The sequence below is a fragment of the Schistocerca americana genome, chromosome 7 (genome assembly GCF_021461395.2).
Source record: "Schistocerca americana isolate TAMUIC-IGC-003095 chromosome 7, iqSchAmer2.1, whole genome shotgun sequence".
Classification (NCBI taxonomy): Eukaryota; Metazoa; Arthropoda; class Insecta; order Orthoptera; family Acrididae; genus Schistocerca; species Schistocerca americana.
This window is the reverse complement of record NC_060125.1, coordinates 341,387,796-341,414,768: the sequence shown is the minus strand read 5'-3', so window position 1 is coordinate 341,414,768 and position 26,973 is coordinate 341,387,796. Positions and strand designations below refer to the sequence as shown.

At 45.5% G+C, this 26,973-nt stretch overlaps 1 protein-coding gene across 1 annotated transcript in view; it reads right to left on the bottom strand.

Moving 5' to 3' along the window:
• LOC124622109 (sorbitol dehydrogenase-like) overlaps positions 1-26,973 on the bottom strand; it is a 120,195-nt gene that overhangs the window by 43,890 nt on the left and 49,332 nt on the right. The window contains exon 4 of the mRNA XM_047147717.1: positions 21,607-21,766. Coding sequence (XP_047003673.1) covers positions 21,607-21,766 — 160 coding nt within the window. The remainder of the gene's footprint in view (positions 1-21,606; positions 21,767-26,973) is intronic.

Genomic DNA, 26,973 nt, shown 5'->3' with positions numbered 1-26,973 from the left:
TTCGAACGAAAGACCAAATTATATATATATATTCTTGTAAACAGTATAAAGGTTCATAACGAAATACCGATTACATATACGGGCAGGAATAGGTTCTCGAACTCCTCTGAAAAGCGTTTATCTTCAGTACCAGAATGAACATCAAATTGTCAGGTTTTCTAAATAGAAAAGCACTTTGTTAGTAACAGACAGCAATAATGAGACTTGCAGTTGGTGATTTCTACGTGGAAAAGGAAATAAGCTGTAGAGAGATTGAATATGGTAAGTAAAGAGAGCCTCAGCCACTTGTAAAAATTCTTGAAAAGAGCTGTCACCATGAACATATGAGTAAATTCACAATAGTCAGGTGTTTTATGAGATAAAGCGAACTCTTGTTAACTTATTGTAAACGAAAGTTGTGAGGGTTTTGCTATGTATGACAGTGTTTAAGATAATTTACTTTCAGTGTAATAGCTTGAAAATGTTGAGTCCTGCTGTCAGTTGGCATTTGTCACCACCTGTATGCGAGTTTTAAAGCTAAATAGTGTTCTGACAATTATAAAATAGTGGCAAAGTTCCTCAATCGATTAAACTTATTCCTGCCCGTATATGTAATCGGTATTTCGTTATGAACCTTTATACTGTTTACAAGAATATATATATATAATTTGGTCTTTCGTTCGAATTATAGTTCGCTCCTTTCTGTATGACGGACGGAAGATGGTTAGCACCAGGCGCGTCTATACGGAGGTGTCCGTGGACTGCTGCGTCGGCTATGGGCCGCTTAGTGTGACGTCACTAACACTGCTGGGCGGCCTTGTTATCCCGGGGGTGTCGCTAGAACCGCTTGGCCACCACGACCGGCACGCGGCATTTACATAGAGTTGTCAGTGTAAAGAGATAAGCGACACTGAGTGAGATAACTGCAGAAATCATTGTCTGACGTACGACGAAGTTATCTGTTAGGGCAGTGCGGTGAAGTTTGGCGTTAACTGGCTATGCCAGCAGATGACCGACGCAAATGACTTTGCTAACAGCACGACATCGCCTGCAGCTCCTCTCCTCTGCTCGTGACCATGTCGGTTGGTCCCTAGACGGTTGGGAAACCGTGTCCTGGACAGATGAGTTTCGATTTCATTTGGTAAGAGTTGGTGGTAGCGTTCGATTGTCGCGCAAACCCACCAAGCCATGGGCCCAAATTGTCAATGAGGGCCCTCTGCCAACTTTGGGGGACTCCATAATGGTGTGGGCTGTGTTATCATGGAACGGACTGAATCCTCTGGTCCAACTGAACCGATCACTACCTGGAAATTGTTACGTTCGGCTACTTGGAGACCACCTGCAGCCATTCATGGATTTCATGTCCCCAAACATCGATGTCATGTCACCTGGCCACAGTTGTTCGCGATTGGTTTGCTCGGACAATCCGAGCAAATTATTTGGCCACCCAGATTGCCCGGCGTGAGTCGTATCGAACATTTATGGGATATAGCCGAGAGGTCAGTTCGTGCACAAAATACTGCACCGGCAAGACTTTCACAATTACGGACGGCTAAGGAGGCAGGATTCCATGCCACGACGTCGAGTTGCTGCGCTACGCCGGGAAAAAGACGGTTGGACATGATATGGTGAGGTATCCCATGACTTTTTTTAGCTCAGTGTAGATTTCTTGCAGCTACTGCTAATAAAAACCATTTTCTCTGTGATGGTACCAGTTTCAGTTGTTCCTAGTCATTTAGTTGACTCGATAATATTTATATCACGAACTGAATTTTAACGGAATTTTTTTTAGTGCTCAGGTGGAGTACATTGTAATTTTTTTTGTCCTTAAGCATCAGTTGTCTCTTTTCGCACCATCCGGATAAGTTGTCTAAATAATTTTGTAATTGATTTTAATCTTCTGATAACATTACTGGGCGGTAAACGATTGTATCATCTGCTAAAAGCTCGTCTGTGTAGATTTAACGTAATAGTTGGCCCACAACACGTCCTTAGGGAACCACAGATAGAATTTCGGTTTCACTAGATGACTTCCGGCGATTTACTGCTAACTGTGACTGCTCTGACAGGAAATCACGAATATAGTCGCACAACACAGACAGTACTCCATAGTCACGCGCTTTGATTGGAAGTCCCTTGCAGCTTGCGATCCGCTGTCGACAGCATCCATTAGTTCGTGCGAACTAAGAGCCAGTTGTACTTCATAAGTGCGATACTTTCTGAATCCGTACTGATTAAAAGACCATGGATCGCTTTCTTCGGGGTAATTCAAACAGCGTATGTTTCAAAATTCTGATTCAAACTGATGTCTGTGATACGTGTTTACAATTCGGCGGATCGTTTCTGTTTGCTTTGTTGTGTGTTAGTGTGAGATGTGTATCAATGCATCACCTCGCTCCGTACTAGCGGGGTGTCTGAATCAAAATTCTACAAATTATTGATTCCTTATGACATTTTGTGAGGGGTACAAACAAAAATGGTTCAGTAACGGGATTAACCTACTTTAAAAAGTAATTTTTGGTATCACTATTTCGTTATGATTTAATATTTATTGGGTTAGTAATCAATGAACACGTAAAATTTCCAAACACAGTTTCCATTTTTTGCACTTTAAATGCCAATGCCTGACTAATGAACTGCTATCCCACCGTACAGTAGACCTATTGTAGTTCCTAATTCTTAGCTTGCTTTGTGCTTTCCACACGATGCTATACCGATTTCATTGGTGTTTTCTATGAATTGCGGTTGAAACGCTACAAATACTGCATCTTACAGCAGATTATTCTCTGTGAATATGGTCATCGTTTGATAATATCATACATTCTCCCATCGCGGATTTCTGCATCTTGGATGCAGACAGAATAGCAAAACTAAACAAACGAACTGAATCTGAAACTGCATCTGTTCGCGTGACCGGTCACTACATAGGCGTACTGAGAACAATGAGCGTAGTGACCAATCGTACAACTGACTTCTTAGTTAAGGGACATTCCACAGTAACTGGACCAATTTTAGGAACCAGCTCCACCTGACCACACAAATGCGAACGAATTTTTTGGCATAAGTTCCCAATAACAGAATAAAGCTTTGTACACTGTGCAAAATTTGAACTCAAGATACCAAAGATTCAAAATTTTAAGAAGCATTCAGTGCAGTGTTGCAGAATGGTTTTCGCCCTCTACAACAGTTTTTTCCAAATTAAAACTGGCTTAGAATTGAAAATTGCTGCCAAATAAGCGAGATATTTCTATCAGATGCACAACTTTCTGGGCTTTTCTCACTGTTAAAGTCTCAAGGCTAAGTCGTTCAACGTTTTAAGCACTACGTCAAGTCAAAGATAGCGAAAAATTAATCACAACAATTATTCAACCGTTTTGTGACTCCAACGATTTTTGTACCAACATATCGATTGCCCTTTACTGGTTCCGCAGTCAAATTGCTTGTTGTCACTTCTACCGTACTACAGCAGTTATCTGTATTTTAGAAGTTATTAATGTGTAAACATGCCATCAAAAAGTTTTGCTTCATATTTGTTCATTCTTCGATGTCGTATGGCCGAATATGACCACCTACTTTGTTTATTTTCGTTACATTAGAAAGAGAATTGTTTTTGTATTAGAAAAGGTTTTTTTTATACTATCTGGGTAAACCAGAATGAGATTTTCACTCTGCAGCGGAGTGTGCGCTGATATGAAACTTCCTGGCAGATTAAAACTGTGTGCCCGACCGAGACTCGAACTCGGGACCTTTGCCTTTCGCGGGCAAGTGCTCTACCAACTGAGCTACCGAAGCACGACTCACGTCCGGTACTCACAGCTTTACTTCTGCCAGTACCTCGTCTCCTACCTTCCAAACTTTACAGAAGCTCTCCTGCGAACCTTGCAGAACTAGCGCTCCTGAAAGAAAGGATATTGCGGAGACATGGCTTAGCCACAGCCTGGGGGATGTTTCCAGAATGAGATTTTCACTCTGCAGCGGAGTGTGCGCTGATATGAAACTTCCTGGCAGATTAAAACTGTGTGCCCGACCGAGACTCGAACTCGGGACCTTTGCCTTTCGCGGGCAAGTGCTCTACCAACTGAGCTACCGAAGCACGACTCACGTCCGGTACTCACAGCTTTACTTCTGCCAGTACCTCGTCTCCTACCTTCCGAACTTTACAGAAGCTCTCCTGCGAACCTTGCAGAACTAGCACTCCTGAAAGAAAGGATATTGCGGAGACATGGCTTAGCCACAGCCTGGGGGATGTTTCCAGAATGAGATTTTCACTCTGCAGCGGAGTGTGCGCTGATATGAAACTTCCTGGCAGATTAAAACTGTGTGCCCGACCGAGACTCGAACTCGGGACCTTTGCCTTTCGCGGGCAAGTGCTCTACCAACTGAGCTACCGAAGCACGACTCACAGCTTTACTTCTGCCAGTACCTCGTCTCCTACCTTCCAAACTTTACAGAAGCTCTCCTGCGAACCTTGCAGAACTAGCGCTCCTGAAAGAAAGGATATTGCGGAGACATGGCTTAGCCACAGCCTGGGGGATGTTTCCAGAATGAGATTTTCACTCTGCAGCGGAGTGTGCGCTGATATGAAACTTCCTGGCAGATTAAAACTGTGTGCCCGACCGAGACTCGAACTCGGGACCTTTGCCTTTCGCGGGCAAGTGCTCTACCAACTGAGCTACCGAAGCACAACTCACGTCCGGTACTCACAGCTTTACTTCTGCCAGTACCTCGTCTCCTACCTTCCAAACTTTACAGAAGCTCTCCTGCGAACCTTGCAGAACTAGCGCTCCTGAAAGAAAGGATTTGCGGAGACATGGCTTAGCCACAGCCTGGGGGATGTTTCCAGAATGAGATTTTCACTCTGAGGCGGAGTGTGCGCTGATATGAAACTTCCTGGCAGATTAAAACTGTGTGCCCGACCGAGACTCGAACTCGGGACCTTTGCCTTTCGCGGGCAAGTGCTCTACCAACTGAGCTACCGAAGCACGACTCACGTCCGGTACTCACAGCTTTACTTCTGCCAGTACCTCGTCTCCTACCTTCCAAACTTTACAGAAGCTCTCCTGCGAACCTTGCAGAACTAGCGCTCCTGAAAGAAAGGATATTGCGGAGACATGGCTTAGCCACAGCCTGGGGGATGTTTCCAGAATGAGATTTTCACTCTGCAGCGGAGTGTGCGCTGATATGTAACTTCCTGGCAGATTAAAACTGTGTGCCCGACCGAGACTCGAACTCGGGACCTTTGCCTTTCGCGGGCAAGTGCTCTACCAACTGAGCTACCGAAGCACGACTCACGTCCGGTACTCACAGCTTTACTTCTGCCAGTACCTAGTCTCCTACCTTCCAAACTTTACAGAAGCTCTCCTGCGAACCTTGCACGTCTGTGTTGCGATGTAGGTGTTAGTGGCAGCCTGGTCGTTAGTGTGATATTGTTTGGTGGCCATGCGGTTCTAGGCGCTCCCGTCTGGAACCGCGAGACCGCTACGGTCGCAGGTTCGAATCCTGCCTCGGGCATGATGTGTGTGACGTCCTTAGGTTGGTTAGGTTTAAGTAGTTCTAAGTTCTAGGGGACTGATGACCTCAGAAGTTAAGTCCCATGGTGCTCAGAGTCATTTGAAACGTTTTTGTTTGGTGGCTGCCATCAGCAACTCAAACGCAGTGCTCGTTAACCAGTGTACGTCTGTAAACGACTGCGTATATGTGTGTGTGGGGGGGGGGGGGGGAGGGGGGGGACGTGCTTTTGTACAAATCATTTATGGGTGAGTGGTAGTCTGTTCTGCTTTTTTGAATTATAACCAAGAATTAATAATTTTTCAGTCCAAGGGCACACTGCTCAATGTGACAGCAACTTAGCTGTCAAGCTCACAATATCAATAGATTTGTTTTGTTTGTTGAGCAGCTTCAATATTTTGTATCACTAGGATGTCTACTTAAAACTGGCCTTGAATTACTACCTTACAAAATTGGCTGTAATGAAAATTAAGAGTTTCATCTGGCATCTTTTAGTAACTGTAAAAAAAGACTCGAGTCACTCGAACAGCGAAGACTGCTAAAGCCTCTGGTTATGACCTTGAAATATATTCAGTTATCTACTTATATCAGGAAGTCTTGCTTCTACGCTGTTTGAGCTCTCGCAAAAGCATTTTTACAAACCTATTGCAAAAACAGGTATCGTTAAACAGCATGAGTACCTGAATTAAGAACGCTCACAAATACTGTGCTCAATATTCCAAAATGAGGTTCGCAAGAAACCTACTGATCTGTTATTCTCCTCAGAGTTTTCAGGTTCCAGTAGTGACGAACAAATGGAAACTGCAAAAAGAGTCAACTCTTCCAAACAGTCATAAAGTCTCGAAATAAGATTCATATGGCTACATAAAACGCTAGAATTCTCAATTATGAAGTGAAATTTGGGGCATATTTCAGTTTCTGGTTGATTTGAACCAGATACATTTGTATAACACAGTTCTAACGACCAGCAATGGTGATGTATTTATTATGATGGCCTACTGAATGAGTTGAAACAAAAAACTGAGGTTCTTAAAATGCTCATGTAAAATGAAAATGTTAACACTCACTCCAAAAAGTCGTCGATAATACACGTGGCTTATTAAATTAGTTTCAACCAAAATTAGCAAAAAATGCTAGAAAACTTGAAGAGCAAGTGGTTACATTGGCTGTGCCTGATAGCAAAAAGGGTGAAGTTCTTTCTCGTAACATACAAAATAGACTTTTAACTTACTTGGAGTACAACGAATTTAACCGGAATGAAAATGCATTAAATTGACTTTTGTACTTAAAAACTTTGAAACGATTTACGGAAGCTGTACTGAATATTTAGATCAAAGAATGTCTCTATCATATAGTTATTTTTATGTCTTGTATATAAACGCGATTGCTAAAATTATGATCAAAATATCCACGGGTGTACTGCCGGTCTACAGTGTCCAACTGGCACAATATTTCGGCGATCATACATGTCGCCATCATCAGGTGAACTGACGGACTGAGCTCCTGTGAACGTGCCGGTACGGAGATCCGTACGCTATGGCTGCTCAGGGGGAACTGGGTTCGCTCGCGGCGGCCGATTTAAATACCCTCCGCCCGCGGCGCAGTCCCTCCGCCGTCAGCGCCCCGCGCCACCGTCACGCGGTGGAACAGATTGCGACGGCGTCTGAGATGACGTCGGTGTGATGGCTCTGTCCGCCGTGGTCGTCACGACTATACATTTGCTCGATTTACTCTTGACTAACCCAATCGCTGGTTCCCAAGCCTTGCTAAGATTATAGCTGTGGTGTCACGGCCAGACACCACACTTGCTAGGTGGTAGCTTTTAAATCGGCCGCGGTCCGGTAGTATACGTCGGACCCGCGTGTCGCCACTGTCAGTGATCGCAGACCGAGCGCCACCACACGGCAGGTCTAGAGAGACGTCCTAGCACTCGCCCCAGTTGTACAGACGACTTTGCCAGAAGGGGATCTCTGACAAATACGCTCTCAATTGCCGAGACGATAGTTAGCTTAGCCTTCAGCTACATTTGCTACGACCTAGAAAGGCGCCGTATTCAATTGTTAATTAATATTATGAAGCATGTATCATCAAGAGCGATGTTCTACAATTATGGATTAAAGTTAAGTATTCCAGAAGCTACGTACTTTTCTTTACAGCATTCATTACGTATCCTGTTTCAGAACTCACGCCAGCCTGCGTGAGTTTAACCGCGTGCCTTTCGGCTTCCTCTCATTGTGTCTAGGCTGTCTTGTCTAGACACAACATTTTTGGCGACGAGGATACAAACGGTCTCCTTTATATATAACTAATGTACTTGTGTCATGGCTTCGCCACAATCTCCAGATGTACAGTCCGAATTTTATCGCTTGCAGAATCAGCAGACACAGGCGTTATTGGATGCCCTTGGACAGCTCGTCCAGGGTCAACGCGCAATGCAAACCGATGCATCAGCCGCCGCTCCACCGCTACCGCAGCCACAACACGCAGTTGCACCACCTTTTCGTCAATTTGATGCGGCAATGGAGAGCTGGACGGAGTGGTCACGCCAATTTGGATTCCATCTCGCCGCCTACAGAATTCAAGGTAACGAGCGGCAGCCTCACTTATTGGCGTGTGTAGGGGTGCAGACGTACCGTGTGATAGTGAAATTATTTCCCTGCCGCGACGTAGCAACTCTGTCCTACGAAGAAATGTTGTCTGCATTAGATGCATATTTCAAGGAATCAGTCAATGTAGTTGCAAAACGGTATACGTTCTTTCATACAAAACGTACGGCCGGTCAAACTAATCGGGAGTGGGTTGCAACTTTGCAAGGCCTTACTAGGGATTGTGCTTTTGAGTGTGAATGTGGACTCCCTTATTCAGATACTATGGTGCGTGATGCAATTGCACAGAACGTTTCTGATGTTCGTATACGGGAGCAAATTTTGAAACTAGTCAATCCCTCCCTTCAACAAGTGATAGACATAATGGATAGGCAAGACACACTTGACTTTGCTCAGGAAACATTTGCAACATGTGTCACGTTAACCGGCCCGCCGGGCGAGCTGCACGGAACAGTAAACAGCCCTCGCGCTCGTCCGCGCAGCTGCCGCCGAGCTCTCCGCTACGTTTGCCGCGCAAGCACGCAAATGCTGTGATAAAATCACGCCCACGGTGTGCTACTAGACATTCGAGTGAGAATTGCCCGTCACACCAAGCTATTTCCTTTTTCTGTAATAAAAAAGGACATTTTCAGAGTGTTTGCCAGAAAAAGCTCGGATTGGACACTAACAACCATTCCAGGCCCTTTGCTTCACGCCGGAATCGAACCAAGAATACTCAGGCTCGTGAACCTTCGCCCATGGAAATTCATGTAGTTAATTCCACTCTGCCCAGTGCTAATCTCTCTAACAGTGACTGTGTTCGTCCCACAAAAAGTGTGCATCGACGTCGCCGGAAATCACGTCAATTAGCAAGTGATTCTGTACCAGTGTCTGTTCACGTTGCACGAGACAGTCGCTCTTGTCGTCAGCAGGACAATAAACTTTTTGTAGACTTGGACATTCTTGGCAACGTGATCCCATTCCAGCTCGATACCGGAGCTGCAGTTTCATTGATCAATAAAGACACGTACAAACAACTGGGCACACCTCCCTTGCCTGCCGCAAATGTTAAGCTAACTAGTTATTCAGGACAGCATATCCCAGTGTTAGGACAGTGCAGCCTTCTTGCAACATACAAGGGACAAACAAAACTTGTGTCTTTTTACGTCCTTCGTTCTTCTTCTGCTGTGAACTTGTTTGGTTTAGATTTATTTCAGTTGTATAACTTGTCTATAGTAAATCAGGTCCTCTCAGTGAACCAGACTGTGCCTTCAGCCAGTGTTTCTCGTCTATGTGAAGAGTTTGCAGACATTTTTGCACCGGGCCTTGGTTGCGCTAAGAACTATGAAGCACATTTGGAACTAAACGTAAATGCGCAACCGAAATTTTTCCGAGCGCGCAATGTTCCCCACGCATTGCGTGATGAGGTCGCAAGAACATTAAATGATTTGGAATCACAAGGTGTGATTAAATGTGTGCAGGCTTCTCTCTGGGCATCACCCTTAGTAATTTTGCCAAAACCTTCCGGAAAATTGAGACTTTGTCTGGACTTCAAGGCAACGGTGAATCCACAACTAGTGATTGCAACTTATCCTTTACTCCGCGCGGAAGATCTTTTTGACAAACTGTGCCCGGGTAAATATTTTTCGAAGTTGGACCTGGCAGATGCGTACTTGCAAATACCAGTGGACGAAGAATCCCAGCGCGTCATAGTGGTTAACACGCATCTGGGTTTGTACCGATTCAAAAGACTGCCATTCAGGTGTGCGTCTGCCCCTGCATTGTTTCAGCAATATCTGCAAACTATTTGTGCATCGGTCCCTACTGCAGCAAACTATCTGTACGATATTGTGATCTCCAGAAACACAGAAGAAGAACATTTAGCCAATCTTAGGACATTATTTCAGGTCTTGCGCCAAAATGGTCTTCGCTTGCGGAAGGACAAATGTGTGTTTTTTGCTCGTGATTTACCATATCTGGGACATGTAATCAATGCCCGAGGCATACATCCCAGTCCCGAGCACCTCCGTGCCATACAAGACTTGCCTTCACCGCAACCGAGCGGGGTGGCGCAGTGGTTAGACACTGGACTCGCATTCGGGAGGACGACGGTTCAATCCCGCGTCCGGCCATCCTGATTTAGGTTTTCCGTGATTTCCCTAAATCACTCCAGGCAAATGCCGGGATGGTTCCTCTGAAAGGGCACGGCCGACTTCCTTCCCAATCCTTCCCTAATCCGATGAGACCGATGACCACGCTGTCTGGTCTCCTTCCCCAAACCAACCAACCTTCACCGCAGAATTTGAAGCAGCTACAGAGTGTGCTGGGGAAACTTAATTATTATAATAAATTTGTTCCACATGCCTCTTCCATTTCAGCTCCGCTTCATCGCTTACGCCGTAAAGGTGTTCCGTTCGTCTGCACGACGGAATGCGAACGCGCCTTTCGCCAGTTGAAATCGGCGTTGCTTTCAAATACTTGCCTTACGCCATTGGATCCCCAGAAAACCCTTCTGTTGATGATAGATGCATCGGATTTCGGGATCGGTGCTGTACTTGCGCACAAAGATGGATCCCATGATCGCCCTATTGCCTTTGCGTCGAAATTGCTCTCGTCTGAGCAAAGAAATTATTCACAGATTGAGAAAGAAGCTTTGGCTCTCGTATTTGGTGTTACAAAGTTTCATGATTTCTTGTATGGTCGTCACTTTACCATCATCACAGACCACAAACCTTTGACATCGCTTTTTCATCCGAACAAGCCTGTACCTCCACGTACAGTGCAGAAATTCATTCGCTGGTCTCTTTTCCTCTCGCAGTACCGCTACGATATCTTGTATCGGTCCACTGCTAAGCACGGAAACGCCGATGCGTTGTCCCGTTTGCCTGTTGCTGAGGATAGAGCATTCGATTCTTCTGAACGTGCTTACATGTTCATTGATGCGGAAACCGATTACGTGGTCGAATCGTTTCCGATTGATTTTCGTCGTGTAGCTACAGCCACAGCTGCTGACCCTGTCCTTGCTACAGTTTTGCGTTTTGTTGCTACGCAATGGCCCTTGTCAAAGTCACGGATCGAGGATCCGATGGTTCGCCGATTTTTTGCTCACAAGGAGAGACTTTTTGTACGTCGTGGTGTTTTGCTGTTGCGTTCTGATAATGATCAGTCCAGCGTCGTGGTCCTACGTTCGTTACAGTCCTCTGTTTTACGGCTTCTCCACCAAGGACATTGGGGTATAGTGCGAACGAAACAACTTGCTCGTCAGCACTGTACTTGGTTCGGAATCGATGCTGCGATTACGAATATGTGCTCTTCTTGCATGGCGTGTGCCGAACAACAATCCGCACCACCGCGAAAATTCTTTGTTGGCCGAAAGCCACTTCCCCTTGGCAATGCTTACACATAGATTTTGCTGGTCCATTCTGGAATGCTCGATGGTTGGTTGTTGTCGATTCCTTCAGTAATTTTCCTTTTGTTGTCAGGATGTCTTCCACGACGTCATCTGCCACCATCCAAGCGTTATCCGCTATTTTTCGCATTGAAGGTCTTCCACAGACTATTGTTTCCGACAATGGCCCACAATTCATGTCCGCAGAATTTCAGTCATTCTGCAACGCCAATGGTATTCAACATCTGACATCCGCGCCGTTTTCGCCTCAGTCAAACGGTGCCGCTGAACGATTGGTCCGGACTTTCAAGTCACAGATGTTGAAGTTGAAAGAGTCGCATTCTCGGGAGGACGCGTTATTGCTCTTCTTGTCCTCGTATCGCTCTCAGCCCCGAGATGGTCGCTCGCCGGCTGAGTTGCTCCACGGTCGTCCTCATCGAACCTTGGTGTCCTTGCTGCATCCGCCGCATCAGGTTCCTGTGCAGCGGCATACGTCTGCTTTTGCTCCTGGCGACGTTGTATACTATCGCAACTATCGAGGTTCACGGCGTTGGCTCGCAGGACGCATTCTTCGCTGCCTCGGCCGCGCTATGTATTTGGTTTTGGGGGCCTCTGGTGAGGTGCGTCGGCATCTCAATCAGCTGCGCCTCTGTCGTCGCACGGGTTCTGCCGCTCCCCGTCTGCTTTCAGCGATGGTGCCGTCCGGTCAGCGCCCTGGGGACCCATCTACTGGCTCGCCTCATCCCCAGGTGTTACCGACGCTGCCTTCCATTTTGCCACATGGCGACGCGCCGCCGCCGCCGCCGCCTGTTCTCCTGCCGGCGCCGCCCACAGTGGACGCTTAGCTGCAGCCGCCTAGCGCGTCCCTGGGTCGCGCGCCGCCGATCGCTTCCCGTGACCAGCTGTCCTCAGACATGGACCTCTTGCCCGCTCCGGACCAGATGTCGTCTTCGCCCGTCGGGTACCCCGACCAGATGGAGGTCGAATCTTCGGCCCCTCCTGTCTCTCTACGGGCGCATACACCGCATGTTGGCGTGCACCCTGGACTAGGTTTTCAGGCGTTTCCTAGCTCCCCTCGGACCGAATGGCCGGGTGCGGGTGGCACAGCCTCGCATGTTGTTAGGCTCCCTGTCTCGTCGCATACGTCAACATGGGGTCCTCCCCACGGCGGGCGGAAGCCTTATAACACAACCGTTCGCTGATTTGCGGGGGAGGAATGTGGTGTCACCGCCAGACACCACACTTGCTAGGTGGTAGCTTTTAAATCGGCCGCGGTCCGGTAGTATACGTCGGACCCGCGTGTCGCCACTGTCAGTGATCGCAGACCGAGCGCCACCACACGGCAGGTCTAGAGAGACGTCCTAGCACTCGCCCCAGTTACACAGACGACTTTGCCAGAAGGGGATCACTGACAAATACGCTCTCAATTGTAAGTAGGCTGTTTAGGTTTTTTTATTGGTAACGCCACCTCTGTATAAAAATCACTGGCTGTGCTGTGTGCAGTCTGTGTCTAGTTTGCATTGTTGTCTGCCATTGTAGTGTTGGGCAGCGGCAGCTGGAAGTGAACAGCGCGTAGCGTTGCGCAGTAGGAGGTGAGCCGCCAGCAGTGATGGATGTGGGGAGAGAGATGGCGGAGTTTTGAAATTTGTAAGACTGTCATGATCTGCTATATATATTATGACTATTAAGGTAATTACATTGTTTGTTCTCTATTAAAATCTTTCATTTGCTAACTATGCCTATCAGTAGTTAGTGCCTTCCGTAGTTTAAATCTTTTATTTAGCTGGCAGTAGTGGCGCCTGCTGTATTGCAGTAGTTCGAGTAACCAAGATTGTTGTGAGGTAAGCGATTTGTGAAACGCATAGGTTAATGTTAGTCAGGGCCATTCTTTTGTAGGGATTATTGGAAGTCAGATTGCGTTGCGCTAAAAATATTGTGTGTCAGGTTAAGCACAGTCTTGTATAATTTTTCATAGGGGACGTTTCACAATTGCCGAGACGATAGTTAGCCTAGCCTTCAGCTACATTTGCTACGACCTAGCAAGGCGCCGTATTCAATTGCTAATTAATATTATGAAGCATGTATCATCAAGAGCGATGTTCTACAATTATGGATTAAAGTTAAGTATTCCAGAAGCTACGTACTTTTCTTTATAGCATTCATTACGTATCCTGTTTCAGACCTCACGCCAGCATGCGTGAGTTTAAGCGCGTGCCTTTCGGCTTCCTCTCATTGTGTCTAGGCTGTCTTGTCTAGACACAACAATAGCCACAGTCACGGTTTATGAGGTCGTCATTGGTGCGAATTTCGATGGCCTCTCTAACAACGCTGTCCCAGTATCTCGACGTCTGTACGAGAATCCTAGTGCGTTCATACTCCATAGTGTGATTTTCCGACAAACAATGTTCAGCGACCGCCGACTTGCTCGGATACATCAGTCGAGTGTGCCTCTGGTGTTCACGGCATCGATCCTCGACGGTACGCAAGAATCACGTTAAAATTCTGGTTTGCAAATGTTATTTAACGTATCCAATGGGTCTTAACAAACAAACCCTTTTGTAGTATAAAATAACATGCCCCTTCAAGTGAAGCAAAAATAAGGTAAATGTAAGGTGATAATATTTAACATTGCACCGTAAGAGTACGCAAACATTTTTGATGCCATATTTACATCCTTACAACTATTGTAGCTCGGTGCAACTGACAAATTACTTCCCTGTTTAACTAGTAAAGGGTGAACAACACACTTGGTTTTCCAAACGGTCATAATTAATTTATTTCCAATTTTGACCTCACGACGAATGACACAAACTTGTGCATCTAATCCAAATATCGCCTCTGCATTACGTGTCGTTTCAATTTTAATTCATCTTAAATTTGACCAAAACTGTCTTTGACTCATACATTTCGCAGCCTCCTACTGAAAGCCTTGCAAAACAACGACTTTTTTGTATTTTGAGCTCTAATTTTGCACACCTTAGTTTTATTCTATAAGAATCGTTTGTGCAAAATTTTATTCAGACTGGAGTTTTTCAGGCGGGGATTATTGATCCACTTGTTGTGGAATGGCCCTTAAGCAGTCTGCTAGCCAGTGAGTTTCGTACTTTTCGAAATTTCTTCACGTACATAAAAGAGATGGGCACACTTTCTTGTTTTATGTGTTTTAGGTTTGCACTGTTTTTCTGGCGGTCTATCCGTTGTCTCTTATATACCGTACTTCGAGTTTATTATTGTTATTGGTTGGTTGGTTGGTTGGTTGATTTGGGGGTTTAAAGGGACCAGACTGCGACGGTCATCGGACTATTATTATTATTATTATTGTGTTTTTTTCATGACAGTGTAGCAACAGTATCTTACATTTCTAAATTACGTATCTTTCTTAACAATAGGTCAAGTTTCGAAATATTTTTGCTGAAGTTATAGTGCTAGCGCTTCTACCTCTGTTGGATTAACAGTTGATGTGTAAACAGTAAGTTTTCAAACGGAGGTAAATCACTAGAAAGATAAGCTAATTCACAAATACCTCTCTTTCCGGGAATGAACATGAGATAAGAAGAGGGCCCTCCGGTGACAGCAGATGAGCTTTTTGGCTTGTAAGTACCAAATACAACTTCCAATTAGTTTGAAATTCCCACGTAGGCATGTATGAGCGTTGTGGACAAATGAGTTAGAAAGCAGACATGAGAAATTATTCAAAGTACCTGGAGGCTTAGCGTCACTTAATCTGAGGTACAACAAAAGAGCACGGTACTCACCTGGAAAGCACAAGAAGTGATGAGACAGCTCTTGCCAGTAGGGCATGCTGGTGTCGGCAGAACATCCGTTATAGACATTTGTTCGCTGGCAACTTCTTAGTGAAACCTCACAGAGGTGGGAACACTTGCCATACTCACAAGATTACTAGACCACAGTCCTAGTAACAAAATCGTGTCTGCTGCCGTGAAAGCTGTCGGCATTTTGGACCCTATTTCGAAGAATGTTCGAGCGTTGTTTGCAGTTACTGAACAGTCATGGACCGGTGTGGCTCGACAATTTTCAGTGTTATTTAGCGTTTTACCAGGTCGAATCGATTCATCGTCAGGGTGAAAGTGCTAAGTTTTCCAGAATGAACCTTTCACTTTGCAAAGCAGTGTGTGTTGTTATGCAGTTTCCTGGCAGATTAATACTGTGTGCTGGGCAGGAACCCAAAACCTTGGATTTTGCGGACAATGCTCTTAATAAATGAGCTATCCAGGCACGATACGAGACCCGCTCTCACAGCATTACTGTTAAGAGCATTGGCCGTTTAATGCAAGGTTTGAAGTTCGAGACCCTGTCCAGCACATATTGTGTCACTTGGGAAATTTCAGTGCTAAACTTGTTAGTCATGTATCCCTAAATTTACTGTTCATCAGAATACCTCTACCACGTCAAGGGTGAGAATTCTAAAGGCCAGATTGTGACCGGTTGTTCAAGAAAATACGACCTTGGCGCAGTGATAACATCGATTCCCATCAGATCAACGATGTCAAGCGCTGTTTGAATTGCCTAGTACTTGGATGGCTAACTGTCCGGGTCTGCTGAGTACCTTTGGCAAGCGGGGACAACCCAGCCCTTCTGAAACCAGTTGACTTTTTTGTCATTGTTGTGGTCTTCAGTCTGAAACTGGTTTGCTGCAGTTCTTCACGCTACTCTATCCTGTGCAATTCTCTTCACCCCCGCAGCCTGCATCCTTGTGAACCTGTTTACTGTATTCATATCTTGGTCTCCCTCTACAATTAATACCGCCTATACTTCCTTCCATCAGCAAACTGACGATTCCTTGATGCCTCAGGATCAACGATGTCAAGCGCTGTTTGAATTGGCTAGTACTTGGATGGCTAACTGTCCGGGTCTGCTGAGTACTGTTGGCAAGTGGGGACAACCCAGCCCTTCTGAGACCAGTTGACTTTTTTGTCGTCGTTGTGGTCTTCAGTCTGAAACTGGTTTGATGCAGTTCTCCACGCTATTCTATCCTGTGCAATTCTCTTCACCCCTGCAGCCTGCATCCTTGTGAACCTGTTTACTGTATTCATATCTTGGTCTCCCTCTACAATTAATACCGCCTATACTTCCTTCCATCAGCAAACTGACGATTCCTTGATGCCTCAGGATCAACGATGTCAAGCGCTGTTTGAATTCGCTAGTACTTGGATGGCTAACTGTCCGGGTCTGCTGAGTACTGTTGGCAAGTGGGGACAACCCAGCCCTTCTGAGACCAGTTGACTTTTTTGTCGTCGTTGTGGTCTTCAGTCTGAAACTGGTTTGATGCAGTTCTCCACGCTACTCTATCCTGTGCAATTCTCTTCACCCCTGCAGCCTGCATCCTTGTGAACCTGTTTACTATATTCATATCTTGGTCTCCCTCTACAACTAATACCGCCTATACTTCCTTCCATCAGCAAACTGACGATTCCTTGATGCCTCAGGATAGGTCTTATCAAGCGACCCCTTATTTTAGTCAAGCTGTGTCATAAATTTCCCTTTTCTCCATTTCGATTCAACATAGCTTTTCACTCTGCGTTTTAATCTACACTTCACCTTCCAACGATGTGAGGAGTCGCCAGAAAAGACAAGTGTTTCAGATTCAACTTTAAACTGCAGGTCTACTTTCGGGGATGGTTAACTTGCGTAGATTAGGGATATTTAAGTCGCCGAAATGGCATCCAGTTGAAAGATTGAAAGACTTCCACCAGGCCACTGTATCACACAAAATTATTATTATCGGTCCGTGCATGGCAGTGCACAGTACCAATACATTCCAAAAAGCCGCGCGCGAAAAAATAATTTTTCAGGGGTCCTGTCTCGTGCACTATTGACCACAGAGATAAGGTTGACTCTGAGCACTATGGGACTTAACATCTATGGTCATCAGTCCCCTAGAACTTAGAACTACTTAAACCTAACTAACCTAAGGACATCACACAACACCCAGTCATCACGAGGAAGAGAAAATCCCTGACCCCGCCTGGAATCGAACCCGGGAACCCGGGCGCGGGAAACGAGACCGCTTCCGCACGACCACGAGCTGCAGGCACAGAGATAAGGTGTCAAGCGTTTTGGATAGCCCTTAGTCTAGCGATCACTTTTAGACATACCAGCTATCCTATGCTACGGAGTCAAAATTTAACCATTACACATTTCCTCCGGTCTAGGCAAGCCACTTCCATACTTTCCATTCGTGGCAAATTGTCGAAATTTTTACCATTTGTTCTTAAGATGGCGTTCTCAGGAAAATTAGAAACTTTTTTCGTTATCGTTATCATTAGCAACATCCAGATCTTCATAGTTATAGTACGTATGCGCGTAAAAGATGCACGTAATTTCCGGTATGAAGCGTAAATGTAGTTTTAACTGACGTGCTGAACACATGCAAAGGGTTCTGGGGCCACCCACAAAGCTTCTAATGTCACCAAACTGTGTTTTTAGTCGCCATTTTGTCGCCAACAAAACTTTATGACGCGCTGCATCCCAATAATGGGCACTTCACTCCTATGCAGACCGTTTTGACCTGGAAATTAATCGATGGCGTCACCTGGCAGCATAAGGATGTTACAAAAATGTATTTCTTCATACGAAATCCTTTTTTGTTACAAATCAAACACAACATGTTTTGGTATGCTGTAGGTGCAGCCTAAAAGTGTTGTGCATGTTTATGCAAAGTAATATAAAGTGGACTTACGTCGGAAGAGAGACGATATTGTTTTGATCTTATATTAAGCGTACTTATTTGTTGTTCATATGTGTCATAGTATAGTAATATGACGAAGCGCATACATAAACTGCAAAAACTTTTCTGACTTACAGAATTCGTTTTATATAAGGAGTGCAACCTGGTGTAACAGGGAAAAGAAGGGAACCAGGTGAAAAATGCCCCTGTCAGAGCTCCTCTTAAAAGACTCTAATGAGAGGAGAACCAGCTGTGTCAATCCTCGTTTCGTCTTGCATCCGGACGTATTCACTCTTTTTCGTGCTGAAAGAGAGTAGCAGAAAGACGACGACGATGGAAGAGAATGGAGGCAGCGTCAGTGGGAGAGAAAGAGAGAGAAAACAGTGATGGAGAGAGAGAAAGTGACAGTGGAAGAGAGAAAGAGATGGATGAACACAACCGCAGTTGGAGCCAAGGCAAAGTTGAGATCATGCATAGGCTTGGTGGGAGGGGTGGGGGTGACCTCACACTCCCCCTCTCTCTCCTACCCCCAGACCTGCGAAAATTAACACAAAAAATTTGGTCGGTTTCCCACACCCTCTATACTCACGTGTTGTAGTTTCCTCGTCTAGGGGCGAAAACCCCAAATTAACCATCCCCAAAGACATATGCGGGGAGGAAATGGTTCAAATGGCTCTGAGCACTATGGGACTCAACTGCTGGGGTCATAAGTCCCCTAGAACTTAGAACTACTTAAACCTAACTAACCTAAGGACAACACACACATCCATGCCCGAGGCAGGATTCGAACCTGCGACCGTAGCGGTCGCGCGGTTCCAGACTGTAGCGCCAGAACCGCTCGGCCACCAGCGGCCGGCAATGCGGGGAGGAGACAATGGTGGTTGGAAGACTGCAGACTAAGCGAGTAAGAAAGAGACAGTGATCATGGAAGTGAAAAAAAATGGGACAAAGACAATGCAGTGGGAAAGATAGACAGTGAAACTGCCAGAGAAGGAGACAGGCAAGATGAGAGAAAGTGATGGGAGAGACAGATGGGAGAAAGTGCCAATGAGTGAAAAAGGAGACAGTGGGAGAGAGACATTAGTAGACAGTGGCAGCAGAACATTTCAGATGAGACTGCTGCAATTCTAGCAATCCAGCTTCCATCCATCTTCTGCAACTTACTTACGAGGGCCCAAAAACACCAAGTGATGAACAGTGATCACTTTCAACATCTGCTATAGTCAGGTTAGTACTGTATTACCTCTCCTCTGCTGTGTTTCTTTGTGCTCTGGAACATTGTTCTCCGGGTCACTTTTATTTGCCCCACCCTGTATAAAAAGGCAGTGCGCTGGTGAAGCTGTCATTTGTACTCAGATGATTCATGTGAAAAGTTTTCCAACGTGATAGTGACCGCACGACGGGAGTTATCAGACTTTGAAAGCGGAATGATAGTTGGAGCTAGAAGCACGGGCCATTCCATTTCGGAAATCGTTAGGGAGTTCTGTATTCCGAGACCGACAGCATCAGGAGTGTGCCGAGAACACCAAATTTCAGGTACCATCTCTCACCACCGACAACCTTCAGTTAACGACCAAGAGCAGCGGCGTTTGCTTAGAGTTGTCAGTGCTAACAGACAAGATGTACTGCGTAAGATAACAGCAGGAAATAAACGTAGGACGAATGTATCCGTTAGGACTGTGGGGCGAAATGTGGCGTTAATGGACTGTACCATCAGACGACCTATGCAGCGCTTTTGCTGACAGCACGACACCGCCTGCAGCGCCTCCCCTGGGCTCATGACCACATCAATTGGGTCCTGGAGGATTAGAAACCCGTGGCCTTGTCAGAAGAGTTCAGATCTCAGTTAGTAGAGTTGGTAGGGTTCGAGTGTGCCGCAGACCCAACGAAGCCATGGACGCATGTTGTCAACACGGAACTGTGCAACGTGGTGGTGCCTCCATAATGGTGTGGCCTACATTCACATGGAATGGATTAGGTCCCCTGGTGCAGCTGACCTGATCATTGACTAAAATGGTTATGTTTGCCAGCTTGGGGACCATATGCAGCCACTCAACCATGAAATTTTTGTGAATGACAATGCGCCATGTCACCAGGCCACAACTGTTCGCGTTTGGTTTGAAGAACATTCTGGACATTTCGAGCGAATGATTTGGCCACCCAGCTCGCTCGACATGAATCCCATCGAACATTTATGGAGCATAATCGAGAGGTTAATTTGTGCACAACATCCTGCACCGGCAACACTTTCACGATTATGGACGGCTAAAGAGGTAGCATGGCTCATTATTTCTACGGCGGATTTCCAACGACTTGTTGAATCCGTGCCACGTCGAGATGCTGCACAAAGCTGGGCAAAAGGAGTGAGAGCCGATTTTAGGAAGTATCCAATGACTTCTATCACCTCAGTGAATATTCCTTGCTAGCAAATTTCTGTTTTTCTTCCTATTGCCAGTTTACATTTCATGTTCTCTACACTTCGGCCACCGTTAGTTATTTTGATTCATCACCTCCTTTTAGTGTGTCATTTCCTTATTCAAGCGTAAGCGTAAGCGTCACTGGTTTAATTCGACTACATTGCATTACCCTTATTTTACTTTTGTTGATATTCTTCTTATAATCTCCTTTGACGACATTATTATTTCCAGTATTTTGCCTTCCCAGACAGAAGTACGTCGTCATCGGAAAATGTCATAGTTTTTACTTCTTGTGACACAAAAATGTAGCTGATATTTCCGGGGTGGAAGCTGCTCTTAGGAATCATGATTTAAGATAAACATTAAAGACGTAGTGACAATATTGTAAGAAACGTGGAAGTATTCTGGGAGCATGAGTCTAGTAAATAAAATGAATACGACAGCTTACAATTCTTTTTACTGTTGATGGGAAGAAAATTGTTGATTGGTAATGAAGTAGGACAATGTTTTCTTTTTTATGTTAAGTTTAACACGACACCTAACACATGGTGTGGATAGGTGTCTCGAGTGTAAGAATGATCATGAAAAGTGAGGTTTGTGGAACGATTCCAGCGTTCAGTTAAGAAAAGACGAAAAATCGCGTTAGATTTGTCAGGGTTCAGTGAACACCGTCATCTTTCCATTTTTGACTTTTGAAAACTGAAGATGCAGGGAAAATTTACTAGCAGGTATTAAAAATAAGGTGGATAAGATGGACTGTAGGAAGGACCACTTAGAGTCTTAGACGATTATACTTTAAAGAACCTGTTTCGTTATCACTGAATGTTTCAAAATGAGACAGGCAATTCTTGCATAATGAATAGTTGATATTTCATGAAGAGCTCTTTCCAAGAATAGTAAAATTGAATGGATTTTTATGAACGATGTTGCGAAACAATATTCTGTACTTCAAGAGTGGTAAAACGGATGTCAGAAACGCTACAGCCCAAGTTACACGTTATTTTTAAAACAGAAACACAATTCTATTATTATAAGTCTTACTTGTAACAGAAATCAGCTGCGTGTTTGTAGTACTGAGAGAGATTTCCGTTATGAGGCGGCGTACCACAGAAGAAGATGTCTGGACACAGGTGGTAGGTGCCTTGTTTACAGAAGTCGCATTTGCGGCATGGAACACCGGGCTCTATGGCGACTCGGTCACCTGGAAGTGTACATTCGAGTATTTATGCTACGCACAGACCAGATAAAGTTAACACTACATAATCATGTGAAAGCTCTACAGGCTTAAATACCATATTTACAGATTTCCTCCGTGTCCTGTTTATTAGCAGAAATCACTGAGAAAACATTCTGTTTAGGGTATGCCGACGATCCTTTTGTTCTTTGTTGTTGTTTAGAAATCATTAATACCGACGTCACAAAGCCACTTACGTCAAGAAAAAATAATATAACTGTTGAACTAAAAGTGCAAAATATTGACACTTAAAGATCTTCCACATGCCTGATAATAGACCTACCTTGGTTCATCTATATATAAAAACATCAACATTCATTCCCAGTCAAAACGGTGATTTTTATTTGAACCAGATATTTGAAATTGATATACTATTTAAGATATGTACGGGGAACGTTTCATAAGGTGTTCTACATACATAGCGAGCATACCTTCAGTCTGCTGAGGTTCAGATTACAGTTAAAAGGAGACAAAGTTTATGAATAATACAATGACCTTTTATTTGGAAGTCAGTTTTAATGCTAGTGACGTCCGTAATATAAATAAAATGATTTCAATAAACATGTTTTGAAATGAGTTTAGAGAAAAATTAAAAGACCAGTCAACTTTTCTATATGACATGTACAATCTGAAAAACGATTACGACATTAATTTCTCTCCCCCCAGAAACATTGGATCGAAATTGATAGAATTTTAATAGTAGTCCGTTAGAAGAGTAATTTGCAAGTATATTTGAGTACAGGCAGCACTGTAGCATTGTCAGTGAGCTATGATGATAGCTGCGTGGCTGCAGCAATGTTAGCTGAAAACAAGCTGTGTGGCTTGTAGGAGAACATAAACTTTTCCATGAGAAATTAGCTTCGGTTAAAAATTAACAACGTAGGCCTACTGCTTGACAAAAAATATGTACATGTTTTAATGTTTCAACGTGATTTCATCACACTGGGTGAGGAATTTATGACTAAATTTAGGCAAATAACTTCGGCGGAACACAAATAATATGAGAATGATGTTAATTTTCGGGACCAGTCTCCCCCTACAGGATACCTGGATATCAAAATTAATAATTTTTTTACGACAAATTTCTGAGTCTGTCGAGTATCTTTTCTACGATACACCTGATTGGAAGCGAAAGATATTCGGAGAGTAAGATGCACTACTCCGGTAATTTCGAGAAATTCGCAAGAGAAGCTTTACTCGTCTATTACACTACTGGCCATTAAAATTGCTACACACAGAGGAAATGCAGATGATAAGCGGGTATTCATTGGACAAATACGTTATACTAGAACTGACATGTGATAACATTTTCACGCAATTTGGATGCATAGATACTGAAACTTCAGTATTCAGAACAACCACCTCTGGCCGTAATAACGGCCTTGATACGCCTGGGCATTGAGTCAAACAGAGCTTGGATGGCGTGTAGAGGTACAGCTGCCATTGCAGGTTCAACACGATACCACAGTTCATCACGAGTAGTAACTGGTGATTTGTGACGAGCCAGTTGCTCGGCCACCATTGACCAGACGTTTTCAGTTGGTGAGAGATCTGGAGAATGTGTTGGCCAGGGCAGCAGTCGAACATTTTCTGTATCCAGAAAGGCTCATACAGGACCTGCAACATGCGGTCGTGCATTATCCTGCTGAAATGTAGGGTTTCGCAGCGATCGAATGAAGGGTAGAGCCACGGGTGGTATCATATCTAAAATGTAACGTCCACTATTCGAAGTGCCGTCAATGCGAACAAGAGGTGACCGAGACGTGTAACCAATGGCACCCCATACCATAACGCCGGGTGATACGCCAGTATGGCGATGACGCATACACTCTTGCAATGTGCGTTCACCGCAATGTCGCCAAACACGGATGCGACCATCATGATGCTGTAAACAGAACCTGGATTTATCCGAAAAAATGACGTTTTGTCATTCGTGCAACCAGGTTCGTCGTTGAGTACACCATGGCAGGCGCTCATGTCTGTGATGCAGCGTCAAGGGTAACCCCAGCCATGGTCTCCAAGCTGATAGTCGATGCTGCTGCAAACGTCGTCGAACTGTTCGTGCAGATGGTTGTTGTCTTGCAAACGTCCCCATTTGTTGACTCAGGGATCGAGACGTGGCGGCACGATCCGTTACAGCCATGCGGATAAGATGCCTGTCATCTCGACTGCTACTGATGCGAGGCCGTTGGGATCCAGCACGGCGTTCCGTATTACCGTCCTGAACCCACCGATTCCATATTCTGCTATCACTCATTGGATCTCGAACAACGTGAGCAGCAATGTCGCGATACGATAAACCGCAATCGCGATAGGCTACAATCCGACCTTTATCAAAGTCGGAAACGTGATGGTACGCTTTTCTCCCTCTTACACGAGGCATCACAACAACGTTTCACCAGGCAACGCCGGTCAACTGCTGTTTGTAAATGAGAAATCGGTTGGAAACTTTCCTCATGTCAGCACTTTGCAGGTGTCGTCACCGGCGCCAACCTTGTGTGAATGCTCTGAAAAGCTAATCATTTGCACATCACAGCATCTTCTTCCAGTCGGTAAAATTTCGCGTCTGTAGCACGTCATCTTCTTGGTGTAGCAACTTTAATGGCCAGTAGTGTATGTAACATGTATCTGAGCGTAGGGGCTGGACGTTGACTTCATGCTGGTGAAGCGGTTAGCGTTCGAGCTTTGTAAGATGGACGTGTATGAAGCGACGGTTTGCCTCTGCTCAAACTTAATTTTTAATCAGATTTCTTCATCACTTGTCATATTATTTAATTTATATGAGGGTATTATAATTTAAAAACGATGTGCACTTGCAAGAAGTTTTAGTGAAATTCATGTTATTTGACGGATTAGTATTTTTAATCAAGTTTCATTATTAGACCAAACATATTGATAACTATCGACAATTAAATGAAGAAACGCATAGAGTCTTCCTGAAAATGTATGCCTGTCGTGATTTGCTAAACCCCTTATACACTCCTGGAAATGGAAAAAAGAACACATTGACACCGGTGTGTCAGACCCACCATACTTGCTCCGGACACTGCGAGAGGGCTGTACAAGCAATGATCACACGCACGGCACAGCGGACACACCAGGAACCGTGGTGTTGGCCGTCGAATGGCGCTAGCTGCGCAGCATTTGTGCACTGCCGCCGTCAGTGTCAGCCAGTTTGCCGTGGCATACGGAGCTCCATCGCAGTCTTTAACACTGGTAGCATGCCGCGACAGCGTGGACGTGAACCGTATGTGCAGTTGACGGACTTTGAGCGAGGGCGTATAGTGGGCATGCGGGAGGCCGGGTGGACGTACCGCCGAATTGCTCAACACGTGGGGCGTGAGGTCTCCACAGTACATCGATGTTGTCGCCAGTGGTCGGCGGAAGGTGCACGTGCCCGTCGACCTGGGACCGGACCGCAGCGACGCACGGATGCACGCCAAGACCGTAGGATCCTACGCAGTGCCGTAGGGGACCGCACCGCCACTTCTCAGCAAATTAGGGACACTGTTGCTCCTGGGGTATCGGCGAGGACCATTCGCAACCGTCTCCATGAAGCTGGGCTACGGTCCCGCACACCGTTAGGCCATCTTCCGCTCACGCCCCAACATCGTGCAGCCCGCCTCCAGTGGTGTCGCGACAGGCGTGAATGGAGGGACGAATGGAGACGTGTCGTCTTCAGCGATGAGAGTCGCTTCTGCCTTGGTGCCAATGATGGTCGTATGCGTGTTTGGCGCCGTGCAGGTGAGCGCCACAATCAGGACTGCATACGACCGAGGCACACAGGGCCAACACCCGGCATCATGGTGTGGGGAGCGATCTCCTACACTGGCCGTACACCACTAGTGATCGTCGAGGGGACACTGAATAGTGCACGGTACATCCAAACCGTCATCAAACCCATCGATCTACCATTCCTAGACCGGCAAGGGAACTTGCTGTTCCAACAGGACAATGCACGTCCGCGTGTATCCCGTGCCACCCAACGTGCTCTAGAAGGTGTAAGTCAACTACCCTGGCCAGCAAGATCTCCGGATCTGTCCCCCATTGAGCATGTTTGGGACTGGATGAAGCGTCGTCTCACACGGTCTGCACGTCCAGCACGAACGCTGGTCCAACTGAGGCGCCAGGTGGAAATGGCATGGCAAGCCGTTCCACAGGACTACATCCAGCATCTCTACGATCGTCTCCATGGGAGAATAGCAGCCTGCATTGCTGCGAAAGGTGGATATACACTGTACTAGTGCCGACATTGTGCATGCTCTGTTGCCTGTGTCTATGTGCCTGTGGTTCTGTCAGTGTGATCATGTGATGTATCTGACCCCAGGAATGTGTCAATAAAGTTTCCCCTTCCTGGGACAATGAATTCACGGTGTTCTTATTTCAATTTCCAGGAGTGTATATGCAGTCTGGTAAGGTACTCGGAACTACTTTGTACCTCGAAACTTTGAGCTGCAGACATAGAGGCAGGCCCTACTTCCCAGTTAATCTGCGTACCGGTGAGACGTTGTTAATGTAGCGAGAACCAATTGTGTAGGTACACTTTTTTTGAGTATCACAAAATTTACGGTTTGAGCAGGAGTCGAACCGTCGCCTCATACACGTTCGTCTTTCGGGGCGGACGTCCCATGACACCCGTTCAAGTTCATAGTTGATACATCCATTCACTCAGTTTTCTTTATTACAGAGGGCACCTAAACCTCTAACTCCACATGCTGAGCTACCGTGCGGCATCACTTGACCACCAAGATCTCTAACATGCGGCCTCTACGCACAGATACATCAGTTACATAAGTGTAAAACTTCTCTTGCGATTTTCTCGGTTCAAAAATGGTTCAAATGGCTCTGAGCACTATGGGACTCAACTGCTGAGGTCATTAGTCCCCTAGAACCTAGAACTAGTTAAACCTAACTAACCTAAGGACATCACAAACATCCATGCCCGAGGCAGGATTCGAACCTGCGACCGTAGCGGTCTTGCGGTTCCAGACTGCAGCGCCTTTAACCACACGGCCACTTCGGACGGCCCGATTTTCTCGGAATTGCCAGAGTAGTGCACCTTACTACTCATACATTATATTGTTTTAATGGCCTACTGAAGGTGTACAAAGTGTGAAGAAAATCCGTGATACCTTTGTTGTGGCCTCCCATAGTAAGGCAACCAGGTTTATCAT